This window comes from Oenanthe melanoleuca, chromosome 5 (genome assembly GCF_029582105.1).
Source record: "Oenanthe melanoleuca isolate GR-GAL-2019-014 chromosome 5, OMel1.0, whole genome shotgun sequence".
In the NCBI taxonomy this organism is placed as follows: Eukaryota; Metazoa; Chordata; class Aves; order Passeriformes; family Muscicapidae; genus Oenanthe; species Oenanthe melanoleuca.
The window spans coordinates 14,570,466-14,591,864 of NC_079339.1; the positions used below are offsets into that span (position 1 = coordinate 14,570,466).

Consider the following 21,399-nt stretch of genomic DNA (forward strand, 5'->3'; position numbering starts at 1 on the left):
CCATTTGAACTTTTGTTGGTTTTTTTTGTTTTTTTTTTTTTTTTTGAATGATCAAATCATGTCTAACATTTTCATAGTTCTGTGGGCCAAATACTGGCTGCCTGCTGTGCCTCATTCCTTACTCTGTGCAAAAGAGACTTCACTGATTCCCATTCATCAGTTTGCTGAAAAACTGCTTGTGTGTGTTCAGGACTGCAGTGACTGCCTCTGTTCCTTTGGTCCTCAGGTACTGTCATGGAGGTGTTTTTTAAGGGATGATGTTTGCAGCAGCGTGAGGCTGAAATAAGTGCACACTTCTGTATCTTGTAGCACTTTTTGAGACTTGCAGTTTGGCCCACTGGTCATCTTGTGAACATGATTTAGGATTTACGTTTTCTTTTACCTGTAAAATGAATGCTGGCTTTCTAAAGAAAAAAGGCACTTTTTATCTCCTGAATCCAAGCTTGACTTGGACTCTACTGTGTCTGAATCAAAGCCCGTGGCCAGCCCCCATCCACCCTCCTTGTCGCTCTCCCCAGTTCAGAGCCGCTTCTGGCCAACTTCAAAGAATTCACTTCAAAGGCTCTCGGCAGACACAGAACAGCCAGGCTGAGGTTGGAGTTTCCAGCTTCGGCAGAGCGAGTGGAGCCTCGGCTTCTCGGGGAGCCCTCTCTTCATGTCCTGTTATTCACTCAAGCTGCTTTCATGGGGGGTGTGGAGGCTGCATTCACCCCTCATTTGAATTGTGCAGCAAGAGGGGAAAGTGCCTGTGAAAGGTGGATGCCTCCAGCTCTGGCAGAACAAAGGAAACTCAAATTCAGCCATGGAGAGAGATTCCATGTTAGCTTTCCACCTCCCCTGAACACAGGAGTGGCTTTATAACTGAAGTGCAGGGTTTAATCCTGCCCTTAAGGGATCTACTTTTTCTGTTTTAGCAATCCTATTGCAACTCTTCTGATTCTTGTTAGTCCCTCAAAGATCTGGTTCCTCTTCTCAGCTTCCTGAGATCTTACTTCTCAGTAACTTCCTATAACTATAATAAAAATGTGCTCCACAGAAATAGTGTGCACTGCCTGGAAATTTGCATTTTTATTTTTTTTTTGTATTTGGCAATATGGGACCTTCGGGGTGTCAAATGTCCAGCTGCTTAAGGGAACATGCAGCTCCTGCTGGTGCAATTGCTCTGGAAACCTCAAGCAAGGTGAAGCCTGGGGCAGCCATGTCTCTGTGTTGAGGTGAACACCTCTGCAGCAGGCTGGTCGTGCATCTTCCTGCCTTAACATCCTGAAATTCCATGTATTGGCTTTTTGGGGGAGACCCCTCTCCCCTCCAAACCCCAGAGCATGTGTTCTGTTAGCCACTGTTCTCAATTAAAAGCTGTCATGGCTTCAAGAGGAGCCAAATACCAGTGGGGCTGGGATAGCTGCCCATGGAAAATAAAATGGGGGCAGGGGGAGAGCACCTGGTACAGCATTTTTGTGTGAGGTACTTGGTGTTCTTCAAAAGTAGATACAGAAAAATGTTGAGTGCAACCCTTATCGCCTTCTCCACATCTCATTTTGAATCTTAATAGTTTTCTTTTTAGACAGAGGCCCTGAGATGGTGTATGGTTTATACTATGCTCTTGCCAGGGTATTTATATATTTTAAAACTTGCTCTTGCTGATGGGGGTTAGAACTGTGGGAAAATGCTTAATGTTATTTTTTTCTTCCCCTATTATTTTAAAGCAACTCTCTTGCATAAGGAAAAGCAAGAGATCCTGCAAAAAAGTGATTTGCTGCTTGTCGAACTTTAGTCCAGAATCAATAACAGAAAAGGTATCTAAAATATTGGTTTTTCGTTTTATTAAATCATACAAGTCTTTTTTTTATACATAACTGACAAATATATATATATATAAAATATTTCTACACACACACTTCTTTCTGCACCAACTGTTTTGAGAGTGGAAATTAGGAAATAAGACTCTTGATACTGCCAGGCACTGGGTGTTCTTCCAGTTAGAGCCATGAATGCCTGGAGCTCTCCACCCCAGCCTGGCATGTGCCACTGGCTGGGAGTTGTGTGCTGGAAGACATTATCAGACAGGAACTTTTCATTTGTGTGCGCATAAAAAAAAGGCAATTTTGGCTCCCATCATATCACCGAGATCTTTCATTGTCTTGATCTTGTTTTTAGAAGTCTTGAGGCTGAGTGGTGATTGAAAAAGCTGTGCTGCAGGGTGGAGGCTTTCCTCTGCTTCTGCCTGATCTCCTGTGCCAAGTGGCTGATGCTGCACCCTCTCAGGGCTGGGAAGAGGGTCCTGCCAGCTTGGCCAGGTGTCAGAGCAGCAGGTGGGAAAAGCAGTTTACAGAAGCTGCTCAATGGGAGAAATGCAAAACTCAGTTTCACCTCAGCAGCTAGCCTTCCTTTCATATTTAATTATTTACTTTTCATTATCATCAAGTAGGGTGGAGCTAAATTTGCAGATTGATCATAAAGATGCAAGATGGGTAAATGAGGCAGCACTTCCAGCTGATAGCAAGTTGTGTCCAAACCACAGAGCTAGAAACATCCAGTCTCTTGAGTAATCACTGACAGGCAGCCCTGCTGGTTCATAATTGGGTATAATGCCTCATGAAAGCTGTGTGGCTACTGAAAGAATAGTTTTGTGTATGAATGGCCACTTTCTAGGTGAGAAAGTGTGCCTGCAACACAGTATTTTTTTTTCAGTAAAGGTATCATAATAAAAGGAGCTATTTGGACCTAATTCAGAAGGATGGAATGCTGCAATTACAGCATATATTAGAATGCAGATTCCCAAAATACCCCAGGCAGGAGAATCTTGCTTTGCTGTGCATACATGGCATGAGTCAGAACGTTGCATTATGATTTCACTGCTGCTACTTCATCCCGTTGTCCTGCTTATAATTAAGTGACTTTTGGGTCTAACTTCCTACTATTTTTGCCTATAATCAAAGCTGGGATTAAATGTTTCAGATCCCTCCTCCCCCAGGCTTTTAATTTTGGTGGATGTGTTTTAGGTGTCTCCATACAGACTTGTTGAGTAGATTTTAGTCTCACCCTGAGCAGCAGAAAGTAACAAATATCATTCTTCCCATTGTGCTCTAACTGCATTTGAATAAGGGGTATGTACAGAGTAGCCTCTGAATGAGGAATTTAATGCTGTTCCCCAAATTACTGCTATTTAGAGGGATTATGCAGAAAACTAAACAGAAAGGAAAAAGAATAATTCATGTCTTTAGTACTCTGCTGCTGCCCCACCCTGGTGTGCAAACAAATGCCTTTTCCCCTGTGCTTCTTTTTAATGTTTATTTATTGTTTTTACAGGATTTTCTGCTCCCAGAGCTGTTTGTTTCTAGGTGCTAATAAAATGTGAATGTGTCCCAGACTCACCCTCACTGAAGTGCACACAGTTCTGCAGTGGCCAGATTTTCTTTTTTAGTACAACATGAAAAGAAAACAAAAAATCTATGTCTTAATTTTTGCATTTGATGGCATAAATATGGGAAAATAGTTTTTTCCCCAAAAAACCATTTTCTAAAGGAAAAATCTTGGAAAAATTCCACTAGATAGTGGGGTTGGGGGTGGAGCCTTGGAATAGGGGGAAGTATTACAGAAACACAAACCCACAATTTGGGTAGTTTAGGGTAATTTGACTGTTTAGTGTGACCTCATGTTAAAGTGGTTTACCTTGGGCTTCTTTTTTGCCTATGTGGTTTGTGTTTAAACTCAAGAGCCCTAGGGGAAGGAGTTGAGGGAAAGACAGCAGGAGAAAAGGGGCAGCCCATGCTTTTCCCAGTGGCACATCCCTGTTTGTGTTTTGTTGAGGCTTTTTTCCTTCATTAGGGCTTGGCCTCGGCTCTGTCCCGAGCAGGAATGCATTCCAAGCTTGGTGGTGATTAAGGACAACTGGGCACACGGGGAAGGCAGGTCTGAGCTGGGCTGGCAGCTCTTGGAGCTGTTACCCCATTCCCACTTTGCCCTTCCCTCTGTGGCCAAGCAGAGAGGAGATTCCCACCTGGATCTGCTGTGTGCCAGCTGGGTGATGTGACCCTGTGTCTCTTGGGGACAGGGTCACCGTATTGGGGCTGAATGTTGCCTTTGTTGCCTTGGCTTTTGTTCCCCTGCTCAGCATCCAAACGTTTTTGTCAGGACCAAAATAGTTCCTTTCGATCTCCCGCCTTGGCGGGGGATGTCCTCGAGTGAACCCTTCTGTAAATTCAGCCCATATTCATGAATAGTTTAGTCTTCCCTGAAACTGTGTTTCTTAATGAATAAATGATTGAGCAAGGGGAAAAAAAAATTCCATCCAGAAGCAGCAATATTAAAATTTGCTAGGCCTGTTTCTTTATTGATATATAGTCTTTGGGCTGTTGTGAGCAGTGTGGATCCAATTCAGCTGATAAGCAAACCTGACTCCTGCAGTCAAGGGAGGAAGGATTTTATTCTACTGGGGTTTCTTTTGGGGTTTTTTGCAAGCCTATAACTTTAAAAAGAGAGCCTTGCAGCAAAAGCACTGGTACTGCAGTAGAAGGAACCAGCTCATATGGTAACACAAGGTATCTCCAAGGCAAACATAAAGTCTATAATAAGAGAGGAAACTATTACATGTTTTAAACTTTTTATTTAAAGCTGTTCTGTATCTTGGGTGTCTGAAATAAAGGAGAAAGCTCTGGTGCTGTACTGGAAAGGTGGTTTTTTTTTTTCTGCAGAAGATCAGCTCTGTTGGAAGATGATGTTTTGGGTCTATTTTGGGTTGTGTAGCTATGCAGATACTGTTTCTGGGGTGACTGAGCCACCATTTACACCCAGCTTTTCTGATAACTGCTATAAATATGCTCTGTGCTCTGTTGATGGAATTGCAATAAAATGTATACTAATGAAATTAATTAAAAACCTCAGGGTTGCATATTATAGGGGATAAGAATTGATAGATACATTAAGTATTCCTATGATATGGGAGTGGTGAATGAACAGTGTAAGAGCTTAAAATGTTACTGTGACAATATTTGGGACTCTTCATACAGTATATATTGAAATGGGATAAGAGACTCATTAGGAAAACTGGAAATATTTTTCTGGATGCAGTTCTAGTTAAATCAGGATAAAGAGTAGAGAGAATAATGTTATATCCCTTTCTTCAGTTTTTTCATTTTCCAGTCTCCAGTGTGGATAGTTCAAATGTCAGGTATAAAAGATGTAATTCAGATGAGACCGTTTTAGTTAACGTGCAGTATGAATGCTTTGAGTTAAAAATACCATAACTGCAATTCATTTTCTTTCATTTAAATATGAAGGTTAAATTCTGATAAGTTGTATCATCTAACATGTTTTTGGGAAATTGTGTAGGAAATATCCAGTGGTAGGTGTTGGATCAAAAAATTCACAGATGTTACCAGAGAATTTCCTGTTTAATTGTTGTCTCTTACTGTAGTACTTGCTCCTTTCAGTGCAGGATAACCCTTGAGCTGACCTCTGTCAGTGAAAAGGTAATTCTTTTGGTTTCTTCTGTGCTTGGGTTGTCTCTGGTGGTGCTGCATTCCTGGCACCAGAATATTGCAGAATATTGATGTTTGAATGAAAATAAGTAACTTCATCTTCTTGGAGTCAATAATGAAACATGCTTGTTTGAAGTACATTTAGTGCAACTTTTTTTTTTTTTTTTTTTTTTTTTTTTTTTTTTTTTTTTTTTTTTTTTTTCCCTACCTTTTTGCTTCTTGTTGAAGGCTTTGATCTTGAAATGTTTCTAGAAACATATTCCTGATTTTAGAACTATACTCAATAAGACATTCTGGTTAGTTGAGGATTTTTTTTGTATGGTTTTGTTCATGGTAGTGTTTTGTTTTATTTTTTTAACCCATGATCTTGAGACATGAGTGATTCCGTTTCTTCCCTCTTACATGCAATACTGTCCTGTATGATCAGAGATCATTTTTTGGCTGCCTACATCTGAAGCCCCTGGGTGACACTGCAAGTGCACACACTTGCTGGTCCCACCTCTGTTTTGAAACAAGAAGGAATCCCCTTAGTTATCCAAACACTTTTCTGTTTGTTTGGCTTACTTGTAAGGAGTGTGCTTTGGTAAGTGTCTTTGGGAGGCAGAACAGGGACTGGGCTCTAAAACTTAGTCTGCATTTAAAGTGGGCTCTGAACACAGACTTTACACGATGTGCACTTGATGTTAGAGGCAGCACAGATGTAGAAATCACTGTATGGCAGAGGAGAAAGTGCTGTAACAGTGGGTTTTAAAAGGTTCTGGGTCATGCAGACTGGATATATCACTAGAGAAGAAAAGGAGAAAATGTCTTAATAAAGATGTTCAGCCCTTAGGGGTTGTCTAGACATCTGCCTTCTTGCCTTTGGGCGTCTGGAGGCTCATGTGTTCCAGTACATGACAGAAAAAAGGTCTGTGGGTATATTTTCGTTTTCATAGCTTGAGTCAGGTGGTGGATCAGGCATCTTTCTAAACTAGGGCTTTGTGTGCACTTGTGAATTCAAGCTAATGTGTTTCTCTGTCCTTTGAAAAGTGTTTCAGCTTTGCAGGGGCAGTCTGGGTGCAGTGAACAGTGGTCTTTAGTCTGACTTGGCTTGGTGTGCCCTTGGTCTCATTTGTATGTGTCATCTTAGCTGAGTCTTCCCTCTTGATGAAATTCTTCCTGGTAGTGTCTGCAGGATTCCTTCTCAGTGCTGCTGAAACACGGGGTGGAGGGGCTGCCATGCAGGCCGGGGATCAAACCCTGTGGGGGTGTGGATCAAACTCTGCTCAGCTCTCACCAATAAGGCAAATTGTTCCCAAGTGCTTTTTCTTGTTAGTTTGTTTTCTGCAGCTGCAGTGTAAGGAGGAATAAAGAAAGCAGTATCTCCTAGAGATGGGAGAGGCTGCCATAGCCTGTGAAGGATGCACCACTTTGTTCTGGTATGTAATCGTTCTCCTAAATGTTTTACATTCTGTATTCAAACCTGTTCTTCAGGTAGTCACGTTTCTGTCAGCATTATATAACTCTGTGACATTTTGACTGTCTCCTGTTAGAGACAGGAGAGGTGCAGAGGAATCCAGCTTGTGAATCACTCTGTTTAACCCTTGTTGGAAGGTGGGGAGGAAAGAGCCTGAGGCCACTAGAGGAGCAGTTCAGGGAAGGTGATGTGGAAGCAAAACCACATCAATTAAAAGGTACAGAGATAACAAGGTTTCAGCAGCTGGAATGCAATTAACTTCCTCTTCACTCTTATCTTGCTCCCCTACCTGCACATGGGTAACAAAGGTCAGTTATTTGTGTTATCTGATAAAAGGCTTTGACCTGGGACTCAGCACCCTGAGTTCATATGTAATTTTTGTGCTAAGATTACAGATATACCAGAATCCCACAAGCAGTGTGGTGCAGAGCACTTAAGCAGCAACATAAAATACAAAGCTTACCATTTTTGCTGTTGGCAAGCTGCAGTTTATAGATGGTTACAAATATGTATGTTATCTCCCTGATCTGAGGGATTTCTGGCTATTAGATGAGCAAAGATGGTAAATAACTTTAGCCTTCTGTGGCATGCACATAAAACATGATGGAAGGATGGAGGACTTAGTTTTATCTTTGTCTTAGAGCTGGTTTAATGTGGCTTTAGTATTTGAGTGTGAAGATGAAGCTTTGCCCTGTGTGTGCATGGTGAAAATGCATCAGTGTGACCTGAAGGGCTTCCCCTCTAACCTTCCCCGATGCTCTTGCTCCAAGACACATCTACATGGCTTTTCTATTCAGAGCCCTGGTACTTGTCAGCCTTAAACACACAGATGAGAAATTTAAGAATCATGTTTTTAGCAGATAATTCAAAGTTCAGTTTGTGGACTAGGTGTGTTGTAATAAAATACCTGAACATTTGCATAGCCTTACTGGTTTGCAGATTTATTTTTTTTTTGAGGAGGCATTGGTTTGGTGGTTTATTATTTTGTTTGTGTGTGTTTTTGTTTGTTTGTTGTGGGGGTTTTTAATGGTTGGGGGTTTTTGGTGATTTTTCTTTATGGTTTGGGTTGGTTTTTTTTTTGTTTTTTTTTTTTTTTTTTTGCAAATAAATAATGCAATGAATGTTCTCTAGCTAGCTGGCTTTGGGCATGTCCTTGTTTCCTCCCTGAATATGATACAGCTGTTATGCTTTAGCTATTGCAAAGTATGAAAAATTAAACACCAGACATCAGCATCAGGCCAGAAAAAAATGTGTCTGTCTAGAAATCATGAAGTTCTTGTCCTTCAGGGTTTCCCTGGCATTTTGCAGTGGTGCAGGGAAACTGTTTCTATAGTTTAGCTCAAGGTTAGAAACCTTCTAGGGAAGCAGTGATAATTTTTCACTTTCCCTGTTTGTGGTCTGTTGAGGGCAGAGGAGCAAACCAGAACTCATCTACTGTTTCAGAGACACTCAACATACAATCGAGTGAAATAAAATCAAATTTACTCTTGTGACTTTCAATTTGAGCCAAAGAACAATGAATTGAAGGAAGTGTTAATGTGTTGTTGAAGAGCAGCAAGAATGAAGAGGAAGGATGAGGAGTTGATTGATTGTAGTACCTGCTGCTCATCTGTCACTCTGCCATTTTCTACAGACATATTGAGAGATTAAAATACGTTGAGGATACCTCAGGGATACCCCTCTATTTGAGTTTCTAGCTGTCCCCTTAACATGCTTGAAAAAATAATTAGACTAAAGGGGTTAATAGCCTAGGTAGGAAAAAGATAAGTACTGAAGTACTCCCCTACCCCCAGTGTCTTCTGCAGAGTCAGTGCCTGACCAGTATTAGTACTCTCTGTCTACCTTTTTTCTCTTGACCATAGTAGAGGCAACAGTTGCTACTACAGGCTTTTCCAAAGGGAGGATATGCCAAAATGCTTGGAGGATGGTACTGCACTGTTGCTGCCCCTTTCTGCTTTTCTGTTAGGGCATCACTGTCAGATGCTGTGAAGGCCTGTGTGACCCAATTATTCTTAATAGTGCATCCGTACTTCTAACAAAACTTCAAAGTGCATTTAATGTGTTTTCTCAAGGCAGTCTGTGAAACAGTAGGTTGCTTGTATAAAATATACATGTATGTGTTGTCAGAAACAAAACTTGTATAGAGATTTTTTTTCTTTTTTTAAAATACCTTGTGTGTTTAAAATTTGCAGGAGCCATTCTCAAGTGGAGGGGGAATTTCTGATCGAAATAGTTGTGCTTCATCATTTAGCTGGCTGGTAGTGCATGTTCATTTAGTGGTAAAACAAGATGGAGTAAATGTAATGAATTTTGTCATGTCTTTCACTTAATTGCAATTTTTGAAATATTTTTTTTCAGTAATCTTATTATAAAAACTTTGGATTTGTCTGCTGAGACCACGCAATTTATCTTCTCGGTTGTAGCGTAGGTAGGAGAAAATCCACAAGTGTATGGAGGGGGATACCAGAAGCTATGGGAAGCCACATCTGTGATACTGTGGCTCTAAGTAAACAATGACCAAAATGTTGGGAAAACGGCCTCTTAGCTTTGAAGGCTTTCTGGATTTTGTTTTTCTTGTTTCAAGTGATATACTAGGCTAAGCAAAGCCTGCACAGTGATACAATGTGCAATGTACTTGAAATAAGCATGTTTCCAGGCTGGTAACAAGTAACGTAAGTATTTTTCTCTTTAAATTAGAGTTTGAAATGAGCTACTAGGTGTTTGATCTATATCAGAACTATGCCAAATATACAGATCAGCAGGAACTCCTTCATGTGTCTTGGTAGGAGAGAGAAGCCATGGCTATTCTTTTTCTAGAATAAAAAGTTTGCAGCTGTTTGGGCTGCAGTGTCGGTCTGATCTCTGGTTCTGACCCTGCCCCATCCAGCCTTTTTTCACCATAGCCAGTCCTCCCAGATGGCCATGAAGTTGACCTTTGAGAGATATGTCTATTGACTGGTAAATGAGAGAGAGCCCATGTTGTTGTCGGTGAATAACTTCTCATGAAGCCTCAGTGTATTCACAGAGGCGAGTCTGGCAATGGGGTGATGGCAGAGCCAATTCTCATTCCTGCTTCTATTCAGCTTCTGTTCAAAGAGGAGGAAAAGAGAGACTCTACCAGAGCCCCAGATGAACTTAGTGGAGCTGTACAATGAGATCTTTTGTTCCCTCCCAGGAGTACTACTACATGTTTTGAACGCTTGCAGTCCATTTGTCTTTTGCTACAGTTTAAATTCATTAAAGGATCAAATGAGCTGAGGATAACAGGCAAACCCCAAGGGTATCCCTGCAGCCCCATGGTGCTGTGTGTGAAAACAACATATGGGAAAACATTGTTTAATCAAATTGTTTGTGTTTGTGATAATCTGATCCTTGCCGATGAGCCAGATCTGTGGCTTATTTTGGAGCTGGAAAAGGTTTCACATCACGGTTTTTTGCTGTAAGGCAATTTGCATTTGTTTTGAGGAAGTCAAGCTACTTTGCTTTTCGGTCCCATCAAAAAATGTAGATTCACCGTAAACCAGTGCAGGTGATGTGATGATGTTGTAAATAAGCACTGTAAAGAAAGTCTAAGGTCCATCCAGTAGTTTATTGCATGAAATTACTTTCCTTGTGACGGGTTTATGATGCTTGAAGATGCACTGAGCCTGCCCAAGCCAGCTTGGCCTGATGTCATTATCTGCAACAATCTGCATCTGAGGCGGTGCTGGCATCTGCATTCACATTTTACACTCTGAATGGGGTCATCCTTAGCCTTGTGCTTTCCAGAACGTCAACTTTTATGGGAATTCAGGCATATTTCCCTGCTGTTAGTCACTTGGGCTGGAGTTCGATGGTTTTACTGGGGCCTCTAGTGGTTTCAAGCTGCATTACTCCTCCAAAGCTGCTCTTTGGGGATGGGGAGGGAGGGAGGATTGCTTTTCTCTCTCCCTTTCGATAGATTTACCCAGCTACAGGGCAAGGGCAGTGCCATACAGAGAATTTATTTGGGTTCTGGTGGAGCATTTCACACGGAGTTAGGACTGAATGTGCTGAAGGAGCATAAATGAATGGTAATAAGCAGCAGCAGAGCGTGAAGGAGGAGATGAAGGTTAGGCTGACAAGTCTCTCTTGGGCAGTGGTCACAGACTGGTTTCTCCCAGCTGCACAACTCACAGATTTTTAGATTAGAAAGTTTCCAGCACCCTGACAAGGATGAAAAGATACACTGTATTAGGAAAAGTGTAGAATTAAGGCAGGAAAGAGTAAAACATTCATGTGTACCAGCTTCAGTGTTGCCCCCCAGAAAAAGGATTTTCTGTGTAAACAAGACAGTTTTGAGCTCCGAGTGAGGTTGAAGGCTTTCACAGGCTGTGGTTCTCTTGCCACCAGACAGGGTGTCATAGATGAAAAATTTGGTCCTTTTTGTCAGTATAAATAATCTTTCTTGATGTTTTCTTTGAGCTATAGAATAAGTTTTAAAATCCCTTTACAACTAGTTTTTCTTGGAAAACTCTATTATTCTCCTTGTAAAACATTTTTTAACACTTCCCTAAGCTAAGACTCTGCAGAGTCCAAAGTGTCTGGCACAGTATAGTGAAATATCATTGTGATAAGAGAAACTTGGGAGTCCTGAGTGCACTCAGCTAAGCAGATCTGAAGTAGGGCTCTGTCAGGAAATGCTGCTCCTTTTTGTGACTGTGCTGCAAAGTCCAGGCAGCTGCTGGCTCTGGTGAGCGTTTTCCATGGTGCCTGGGTGGCCAGCCCTGCTGACTTGGCTACAGTGAGCCTTGTGTCATTGCCACCCGGGTTTATTTTTTTTTTCTTTCTTCTTTTTTTTCATTGTATCCTGCTTCTTCCAGGGTGTGCCTGGGTAATGACTCAGAGTGAAAAAATAGTGCTCTTGAGCTGTACGCAGGAATGTGGCTTGTTCACATAAAATAAAGGTTGATGCTTCCTCAAAAAAAAAAAAAAAAAAAAAAAAAAGACTGGCAGTGGTAACTGGAAGTTCCTCTTAGAAGAAGAGGTTTTTTTGTTTTTTTCAATTCAAGCTGCTCTTGCACATCCATCTGCAGTTCCACCCATGTCAGTTAAGTGTCGTGGTTTAACCCCAGCTAGCAACCAAGTGCCCCATCTAAAACAGCCCCACACCAGCCACTGTGGACAAAGTTAATTCTGCACCAGGTGAAACCAGCATGGTATGACATGGAACTGGAGTAGGATGACAATTTGGAGTTTAGTAAGTGGTTGTTTCAGGTATTAGTCCTTGCAATTGTCAAATAAGCGCACTGTTCTTTTTATAATCTCCTTTAGCAGAATGGTCTCTGAATTACTTGTACAACTTACTGGGTTATGTGAATTATTTAAGCTTGTTGAAGCTTTTCAGCCCTTCTTTTTGATGAGGTTCTGCTGTTTCCTCAGTTGGAGTAATGATCCTACTAAACTATGAGGTGGTCCACAGCACTTCATGCCTGCAATTAATCAGGACCTGGAGGTCTGGATGAAACAGAAGTGCTGCTGGGCTGTATGGAAATGTTTTAAACTAAACACTTTAAACTGGAAGTCATTGGAATTAAACCTAATGGTGTTCTCTGAGTCAGTGGTGGGAGAGCTGTCAGTTGCAATGCGGTCGTGTTGGGGTTTTGGTGTCTGTATTTTTCTCTTTATTTTGGATATGTTGCCCAGAAAACTGCTTGCTCCTAGGATAGCACCTGAAAAACAGATACAGGCAAAACTTGCAGAAGAATCAAGAGAGGAAAATAGAGCTTGCTCCAGTATGTGTCATCACAAATATCTATTTTGTGTCTCATCTTGGTTTCTTCACAAGGCTTTGTCTTCCACAGCACTTCTAATTCATTGGAGGTGCTGCACAAATGTCCACATATGTTTTCATAAGAGCCAGTGGAAAAAAAAATTATATTTGGTCTCCTTTTGCAGAAAGGCTTGCTTCTGAGAAGTCAGAATTTAGAAATGTCAGGGGCAAAATATAAATACATGCAAAGTGGAAATAGTCTTTCCTCTTTCACATAACTGCATAACAGCTGTAAATAGCCTGTGCACAGTTGTGTGTGGCTGTTTCAGGGTTCTGCACAGCTCCCTAATACTACAGGGTGGCCTAGGAGGGTCCAGCCCCACCCAGTTCATAACAAAAAACAGTTCATATTTCTTCTGAGTTCTGCATCTGGTCCTGTGCAGGTTCATTAGCAGAGCTCCTCATTTAGGGTTAAAAGAAGACTCTAAACATCTTGTAAAAATGTAGTGCTGTCTCTAAAATTAGAGCTTTTTTTTACTCTGGGATAAACCCACTTGAGCAAACATTCTGTGAAATGGTGTATTGTGCCTGTGTATGTACCTGCATAAAATACCAGAGGGAAAACAGGTGGAACTAAAACTTGCCACAGCATATTTTCCTTTTTTCATTTGGAAGTGAATGTATCATATCATTGAAATCATAAATTAATTTAAATGAAAAGAAAAAAACCCACAGAACTGTTGTGGACTACAGTTAAAGTGAGTTTTAGCAGAGTAAATATACACTAGAAAGGGGAGAAAAGGAAAACCAGCCCCAAACTCTAGCACTGAATCCAGAAAGTACTCAGTCTTAAATGGAAATATGGAACATAATTAAACCTTAGCTTCTGACTTAGCCTCCTGTTGACTATTTCATCCTTTAAGTAGTAAGGACCTGATACAGGAGGGCTAAGTAGCAGTTGAAAATTTATGACATTTTATTAAAAAATTGGAAAATAGGGCAATTATGTTACCCAAGTATATTTTGACTCATTTTCCAGTATGATATTTTCTCTACCCCAGAACCCACACATTGTCCAGATAAGGTATGTTACTTGAACTAGGCTCATACAGGTTTAAGCTTGTAGTTCTGTGCTCCAGTTCAGGTGAACTCATTCTTCTTGCCCAGTGCAGTAAGCCTACAAACTTAATTTGGAAATAATATGGATGGAGCAGCCTTGAGATGGGTTTCAAGAGACAGAAACATTTCCTCTTTCCAAAATCCATCTTGTCTTCCTGCAAGATCACAGTCTCAAGCAGAAAGGTGTCACTCTCTGCTGATTTAGACTTTGCACTCCCAAGTGGAAAGATGTCCCCAGTTTAAACAGCAGGCAATGCCTTAAAAATCCTAGGAAATCAGCAAGTATTTGAAAGCTGTATCAGTTTGTGGATGCAATACTTGGGCATTCCCATTTCCTTTTCTGTGGGGTTTCCTGACTTTGGTTTTCAATTACTTTGTGTGACCTTGAGTAAAAGCTTTCTGTGGGAATGCTTCCTGAATAAGTCTATGCTAAGTAGGAAATATCAGAGGTGAGAGAGGGGTCTGTAAGTGGCCAAGTTCCTGCACCTTTGGTGGTTCATGTTTGTTGTCTGAGTGGTGGTGGCTGACAGCATCAGCAAAGCCAAGTCTGGAGTCATAAAACCATCGTGAGGGTGCTGTGTGGTGGCTTGTCTCAAAGCCCACTGTCATGCATGTGGGACAACTAATCATAGGTGGGCTTAGAGGGGGAAACAAAGGTGTGAGATCAGGGGTACTGCCTAGTGGGGCAGGGATCTTAATTATGCTGCTGCTTTGGTGAAAGGGTGTTGAGAAGCAGTTTGGAGAGCACTGTGATAGCTTGGTGGTATTTTTGTGGAATTCCTCCAAACCTCAAGAGGAGGTGGAGATGGGTAAGATCTGAAGACCCACGCTTGGAAGATCATCAGCTTTGAGAGAGGCACGATTAACTCCCTGGCTTTTTGCATCTGAGTCACAAGGCACACACTGCTGAGCACACCAGAAAGAGTAAGCAGCAACCTCAAGTGGTTCTTGGAAAGAATTTGTGGTTAAGGGGGTTTTTTGGCTATTTTTGGTTTGCTCACTTTGACTGTTTAGCCAGCCTTTGACCTTATATTTACATGAACCAAATCATGCTGTTTATTTTGAAAACTGAAGTAGGTAGATCAGCTGCTGTCCACAAGGGTTTTCCCCAGAGCAGGAACCTGAACTTCATTAGAGGGCATAGTTTGGCTGCAGAGCCAAGCTGAGCTGAAGTCCTGCATCACTGTCTTTCCTGTGGCTCTCCCAGTGCATGTATAGAGCTGGCATCTTTTAAATCCTGCTTCTGAAAATATCTTACTCTAAGTTATCTAATATCAGTGGGATTTGGTCTTCAGTCCCTTACTGTTTTTAAAGAAGTTCTCCTGCACCATATCTTAATTCTTCCTGGATAAGGTTATTTGTGATTCCTCAGTTAGGCAACCCAGTGTGCACTTGAGGAGGATGGAGCTGAGTTCTGCATGTATCACACACCACCAGCTCCTGGTCAGTTGTAAACTGCTCACATAAGGAGCACAAGACAGACCTTGTGCAAGTTCAAATGCATTCCTCAGCTCCTCTGGAACCTACAGCCTTTGATCGCATGGCTGAATGACACATGAAAAAATTAATTTATGGTAGCTGATGACAGTGGTGGGTTTGTATATACATTTCTCTCCTGTTTTTCAGTTGAAATTATCAGTATTTTGCATCCTTTTCTTGGTTAAGGATGTTCCACCCCTACCCAGAGTTCCACAAAGGTTAGAAAAAAATTACCCAGCTGTATATATGAATAATAGGGATTTGTGTCATTGAAAAAGAAAAGTAGAGATGGCAGGGCTCATGATGTATTAAATGCAAACACAAGGAGAATTAGGTGTTCAGTGCAAATATCCTCTGAAATGATAAACAAATGCTTTGTGTAATTTCTAAGTAATAACATCAGGTTGGAGAACAGTTTGTTTCATGGCTGATGTTAAAAAATACAGCATGGAATAACTGAGTCAGGCAGGCTGATGCTTAGGAATGGGATCATTTGTTTTGTGTGGTTTTGGGTTTCAGAAGGAGGCCTGCCTGCTGCAGTGGGATGTGATTTTTTTTATTTTTTTTATTTTTTTTTTAATTAGATTTTGCACATAAGGTTCTGGGAATCAGAAGGGTATTTTGAAGTAGTATTGCCAGGGTGCGATAAGCAAGTAGAATGACGGGATGCAGTTCATTAATCATGTGGCAGGAATTTTAGTGTAACTTTCCTTTTTGAGGCTATTTGAGCATATTTAATAAAACCCACATTTAACAGTACAACCAAATTTCTAGCAGCTTGGTTATTATTTGCCATTAGATCAGATGCCCATAAAATGTGTTTCTTGTTTGAGCTGGCAGGGAAGAAATGGGAAGGTGAAAAGGAGGGTTTCAGGGCATTTGCTAGTGGCATACCTGTCATATAATATCTGTTGTTCCTGTTGCTCAGGTAGGATGTTATGCCCCTAAACTCAAAATTTGTGGTGGAGGAGATGAAAGTTGATTTTCAGGCAGTTGTACAGAAGAAAAAGTAACTGAAGGATGATGGCTTGTGAGTCATGTCAGGCTCTTGATTCTTTGTATGTAGAGCTGCAGAAATCACTGCAGCTTAGCTCTGTGGCATTTCTTGTTGTTTTTGTTCTTCTTGTGAGTTCCCATTCTTAATAAACATAACATCCTTTTAGCTTTGCTTGTAGATTGCCCTGTATTTCAGGGGATCTCACCTCTTGCTCAGTATTCAGCAGCTGTTTCCACACAGCTTAGCCCTTCTGCTCTGCATACTGTATGGTAGTGTCTTCCTGCCTTCAGAGTGGCTGTTTCCTTCTTGAGCTCTTCTTCCTCAGACACTTTATGAAGGAATGCAGAAGTACTCGAGCTGGGTGCAGGCAAGTATTTCCTCACTTCCTAAACAGCCTTGCAGTTTGGCTGGGCTCTCAAAAGCTCAGGTTGAGAAGGAGCCTCACACTTGTACATAGGACATCTGCATCCTGTGTCATGTCTGTTGTGTGCTGTGTTGTTCATAGGGTTGTGCCAGAGAAGACCAGGTATTAGATCTTTGATGCTTACAAGTGGTTTTTTTTTGTCTAGGACAAGTGCCCAGACTCTTCTTTCTGTGGCACTGAAACCATCATTGGAATAAGATTTCATGGTGTTTTCTGACTACTTTTTGGGGATGTGTCTGCTTGGACCCGTGACTGGTGCAGAGAGCTACAGCTGCTGGAGCTCCTTGTAGCACTAACAACATGACAGCTGGGGGAATGGGTGATTTGGGATTCAAGCACTGCATTAGGGTGTTGTGAGATAGCTTATTCTGAGTTTGGAATTACACAAACAGCTAAAAAATTGGATGGGGGTAGTGAAAACGAAAGTTCTAAGTGCTTTAGATAAGACTGCTTCTTGCAGACCTCAGTCTGGGGCTTTTACTTCACTCCTTTAAGCAGCATTTTGTGGTGCCACCTGGAGGGATGTTAACATGGCAATTTATGGGCCAATTCTCACACCAACAGGAAGAGAAATGGCTATTTTGGAAGTAAAGCACAAAGTTTGCAGACTAAAAATCATCCTCGAAGTAAAATTCTGCTATTTGTCAGTATTACTAGCAGAGGAACTTCAGCCTGCAGTTAAGTGATGACTGCTGATATGTTATGGATGTGTGCAAATGTGTAAGCTGGATTTCAGAGCATGTATCAAGTGTTTGAAACTTAGACTACCCTGTGTTTGCTTCAGAAAAATGCAAAACGCTTTTGTGAGAAGTAATAAGAAGGCTTATACAGCAAAAGGATGAAAGGAAAAATCTTATTAATAAGAAAGACCTAATTGATATCTGCCATTTATTTGTGGGATGGTGTCAAAGATACTAACAGTGTTTTAACTAAGATCTTATCACTTTGGTTTATAAATTTATATGTGCAAAATAACCAGCTTATGTTATTCAAACTTTTTTTTTTTTTTTTTTTTTTGGCAAAGTAAACTAGTTCTAGAATGTGGAAACTAACATTTTACTAGCATGCTTAGATTTTTTTTTTTTCTACTAGTCTGGTCTATTTTTTGGTGTTTTTTTTTGTCAGTAGAATTTTATGTATGTCTTTTGCAGATTGTTTTTAAAGGTCCAGATTTTTCAGATTTCTTTCCCCATCATGTTAATAAACTGGTCCTTATCTTATTTGAGCTTCCAGTAGTTGTGATTTCTATTATTTGTTTTTGTTTTCCAGGTCAGATGTACAATTGCTTGTAAGTATCATTCTATTGCTTGCCCTTTTTTAATATATAACTGTTTTTATCTTAGTTCTTTTTAAGAAAGATCAAGCAGTATCAATGAAGTGTTAAAAAAAAAAAGCTTCCTGGAAATATTTTTTAGAAATAGCAGTTAAAAATATGTACTCAGTTATTTTAGTGACTGTAATACCTACAATGCATTTAAGGATATTTAAAAACATAAATCTGCACTTAAATCCCTTTGCTTTTCACTTTGTAGAGAGTTCTGATAAAATCAAGTGCAGGTGTAATGTGCTTAGAAAGATGGGAAAATACACTTAAGTTATAAAAACCAAACTTACCCCAAAAAGAGAAGAACACAAAGTGATGCCTTCAAAGAATTTCTGAAGTGAATCTAGAACTGCTGTACTGGCCAAGATAATGTGTGGCAGAAATTTCTGAAAGTGTGGGCAAATAAGTTCTACCTTAATTCTGAATGTCAGAGTTAAATGAGTTAGCCTTTAAATTTTAGATCTGAATCAACTTTTTCTATGCTTTGGCCTGTAAAATTGATGTAATATTTCTGGCTCTAGATATAGAGCCATGTCTCTTTCTTATTTGTGGGAACATATTGTGGTAATATGAGAGAGGAAGAGGGGAATATACTGAAGGGGAGAAATAAAATTGCTATGCTAGGACAAAAAAAAACTTTGGTAATACATGAAGAAAGCATACACAGAGTGTGGCTGCAAGTTGTTTTAACTGCTTTCAAACAAAACTGTACTGAAAAGAGAGGTCATGATAGCTTTCATCTAAATCATGTATAGACTCAGTGGATGGTTGAAAAAAATGTGGCAATCACTTGAATCTAGTTCAAATAATCACACAGAGGTTGAGAGGTGAAACAGGAAAAGTGGTAAAACTGTGTAGTGAGTTTCCCGTAGAACTGGGAAAACAGAAGTGGCTGTGGGTCTGTGCATGACATCTGTAACTGGCTGTACTGCAAATGGGAAGTCCAGAAGTTTTGTAAAGACAGTTTTGTGTTCTTCTTTCAGGCACTGAGAATTGCAGCTCAGAAATTGTAACTGCAGGACCAGCAACCAGTAGTGATGATGATATATCAGTAAACTCTGCAAGTGGGAACAGAATCTCTGCAGGTGGAAGAGTCATCAGGGCTGCATCACTATTTGATGAGACAAGAGGTGATCTAAGCACTGTAGCACGTTCTTGGTTTGGAATGTGAATCTTTGGGGTGTTTTGCACTTTATATTGTGATAGCATTTGAACTCTAGTTCAAATTAGTAAGCATTGCAGAGGCATGGATCCAACTGCTTTCCTGCAGTAGAGAATGAGGTCAAGAAATGCATTTGCACACCTGACTGGGAGAGCAGTTTCATGCTGTGATTGCTGCATGGCCTTGGAACAGTTTTATACATGTGAGACTTGGGCTTCTTTCCCTGCTTATTATGGCTTTTTAGGTTACAGGTAAAGAGTTTAGCTCACTGTGACATTTGAAAGATTTGCAGATTTGAAATGCATAAGTGAATGGGGTACAGCTGAAGTCCTCTGCCTAGCACAAAGCGTTTTGTGTCACATGTACAGGAGAGGTGTGTGAATATTGCAGCTAGAAAGGCTCCTCTATTTGGGATGTCCAGTTTAGGAAAAAAATGACAGTGTGTTGTGTGTCCCAGTCTTCCTCAGCACATTGCATAAAGCTCACAGCTGAGGCAGCACAGAAATCACTGCTGCACCTAGACAGCTTTACTGCTTGAGGTGAAATGAAGCTTGGGGAGTTGGAGTAAATGGCAGAGCTTGCAAGTTTGCCTTACAGTAGAAAAAAGTGGCATGATTGTTTTCCCAGGCTGATTTCTGTTTTACAGACACTGGGTATGGCAGCAAGGAGACTGCCGTATGTATGTCAGAAAATCTTCTTGTAGATTAAAAATGTTTTTGTCTTTTCGTAGAGCCCAGCTCGATTTATAATATCACAGCAGAATCCACTGTGACTTCTGTCAAGTTAAAATGGGTGCTGAATGAAAATGCTTCTAACTTGTACAAGATGTATGAGATACAGGTTGCAAATCGTACAGCTGATACATTTGTGACGAGCCTGAAAACCAATAAAACTGAAGAAAGAATTACTGGCTTAATCCCTGGGACACTGTACAACTTCACAGTGTTTGCTGTAGCAGGTGATAATAAGACAGAAGGACTGACCACAGAGCTGTATACAAGTAAGTTACAGTGTTTTGCATCCCTGTTCCTGTTGGTCTGTGCTTTGCTGTGCAGTACAGGGCTCTGCCCACCTGCTGCAGGTTGTATTTTAATAGGAGCCTTAGCTGGGCCAGAGGCTCGGAGTGAGTGGTTTGTGTAGAAAAGAAAAAAAGCCTTGATTTATCTATCTATTTACTTCTTAAACACCAAACTCCCTCTAACCACCTACCATGAAACAAAAGATCCTCCACAAATAGAACTAAACTGAAAACCAACCAATCAACCAGACTGAGATTGCCTTTATTGCCAACCATACCCATCCCTTTCCTGTCCACCTGTCTGGATTCCCTGGGAGCTCTGCTTCAGTGGTACCCAAAGCCTCTATTTTGGAGTGTCAAAGGGAGATGAAGGCCACTCAGGATGGCTTGTCTTCAGTTCTGTCTTAGCTGCCCACTGGTGCAAGAGCCCCCAGGAATGCCTGGTGATGCTGTGGGGGTGCTCCTGCACTCTGGACCACGAGGGAAGTGAAGGCCTGGTGTGGCTGTGTTTGTTTGCATGTCTGTGAGCAGCTGTTCTTGCAGGTTAATGAGCTGTTGCTTTGCCTTTCACAGGGCCCAATGCAGTTGATAATCTCAGAGCAGAATCTATTAATGTGACTTCTGTCAAGTTAAAATGGGATGTGAATGACAGTGCTTCTGAGTCCTACACCTACAGGATAGAGGTCGTAAATGGTACAGATGGTACACTTGTGAAGAACCTGGAAACCAATAAAACTGAAGAAGGAATTACTGGCTTAATCCCTGGGACACTGTACAAGTTCACAGTATTTGCTGTAGCAGCTGATAATGAGACAGAAGGAGAAAGAGTGACTATAGAGCAGTATACAAGTAAGTCACAGTTTATTGCAACCCTGTTCCTTGTGGACAACTCAGATTTCTTCTTAACTGCCTGAGGGCTGAAATGTAAAATTGCTGTGTGTATATATCTGATGTCCTGTTCCTGGAGCCTAATCTGGAATGTCAATTAAGCAATGGAGTCTTTAGGTGCAGAAGAAATGCATCCTTGCTTTCAAAAAGAAAAACCAGGCAAACGTAATCCACTTTGCTTCCTCTCTTTGTCCTCGTATCTCATCATGTGGATATAATTTCTTGTCATAAGCAGTGAGCCATCTAGGAAGGATGCCCTCCTAGAGTTGGTGTTTGTTAATAGAGTAGGACTCATGGGAAATGGTAGGTGGCTGACTTGGC

General features: G+C 40.9%; 1 protein-coding gene across 4 annotated transcripts in view; it reads left to right on the top strand.

The window, feature by feature from the left end:
- LOC130254313 (receptor-type tyrosine-protein phosphatase eta-like) overlaps positions 1-21,399 on the top strand; it is a 72,115-nt gene that overhangs the window by 27,448 nt on the left and 23,268 nt on the right. For all 4 annotated transcript variants that reach the window (XM_056493710.1, XM_056493712.1, XM_056493711.1 and 1 more), the window contains exons 2-5: positions 17,956-17,974; positions 18,994-19,140; positions 19,903-20,172; positions 20,764-21,039. In XM_056493710.1, the coding sequence (XP_056349685.1) occupies positions 17,956-17,974; positions 18,994-19,140; positions 19,903-20,172; positions 20,764-21,039 (712 nt within the window). The remainder of the gene's footprint in view (positions 1-17,955; positions 17,975-18,993; positions 19,141-19,902; positions 20,173-20,763; positions 21,040-21,399) is intronic.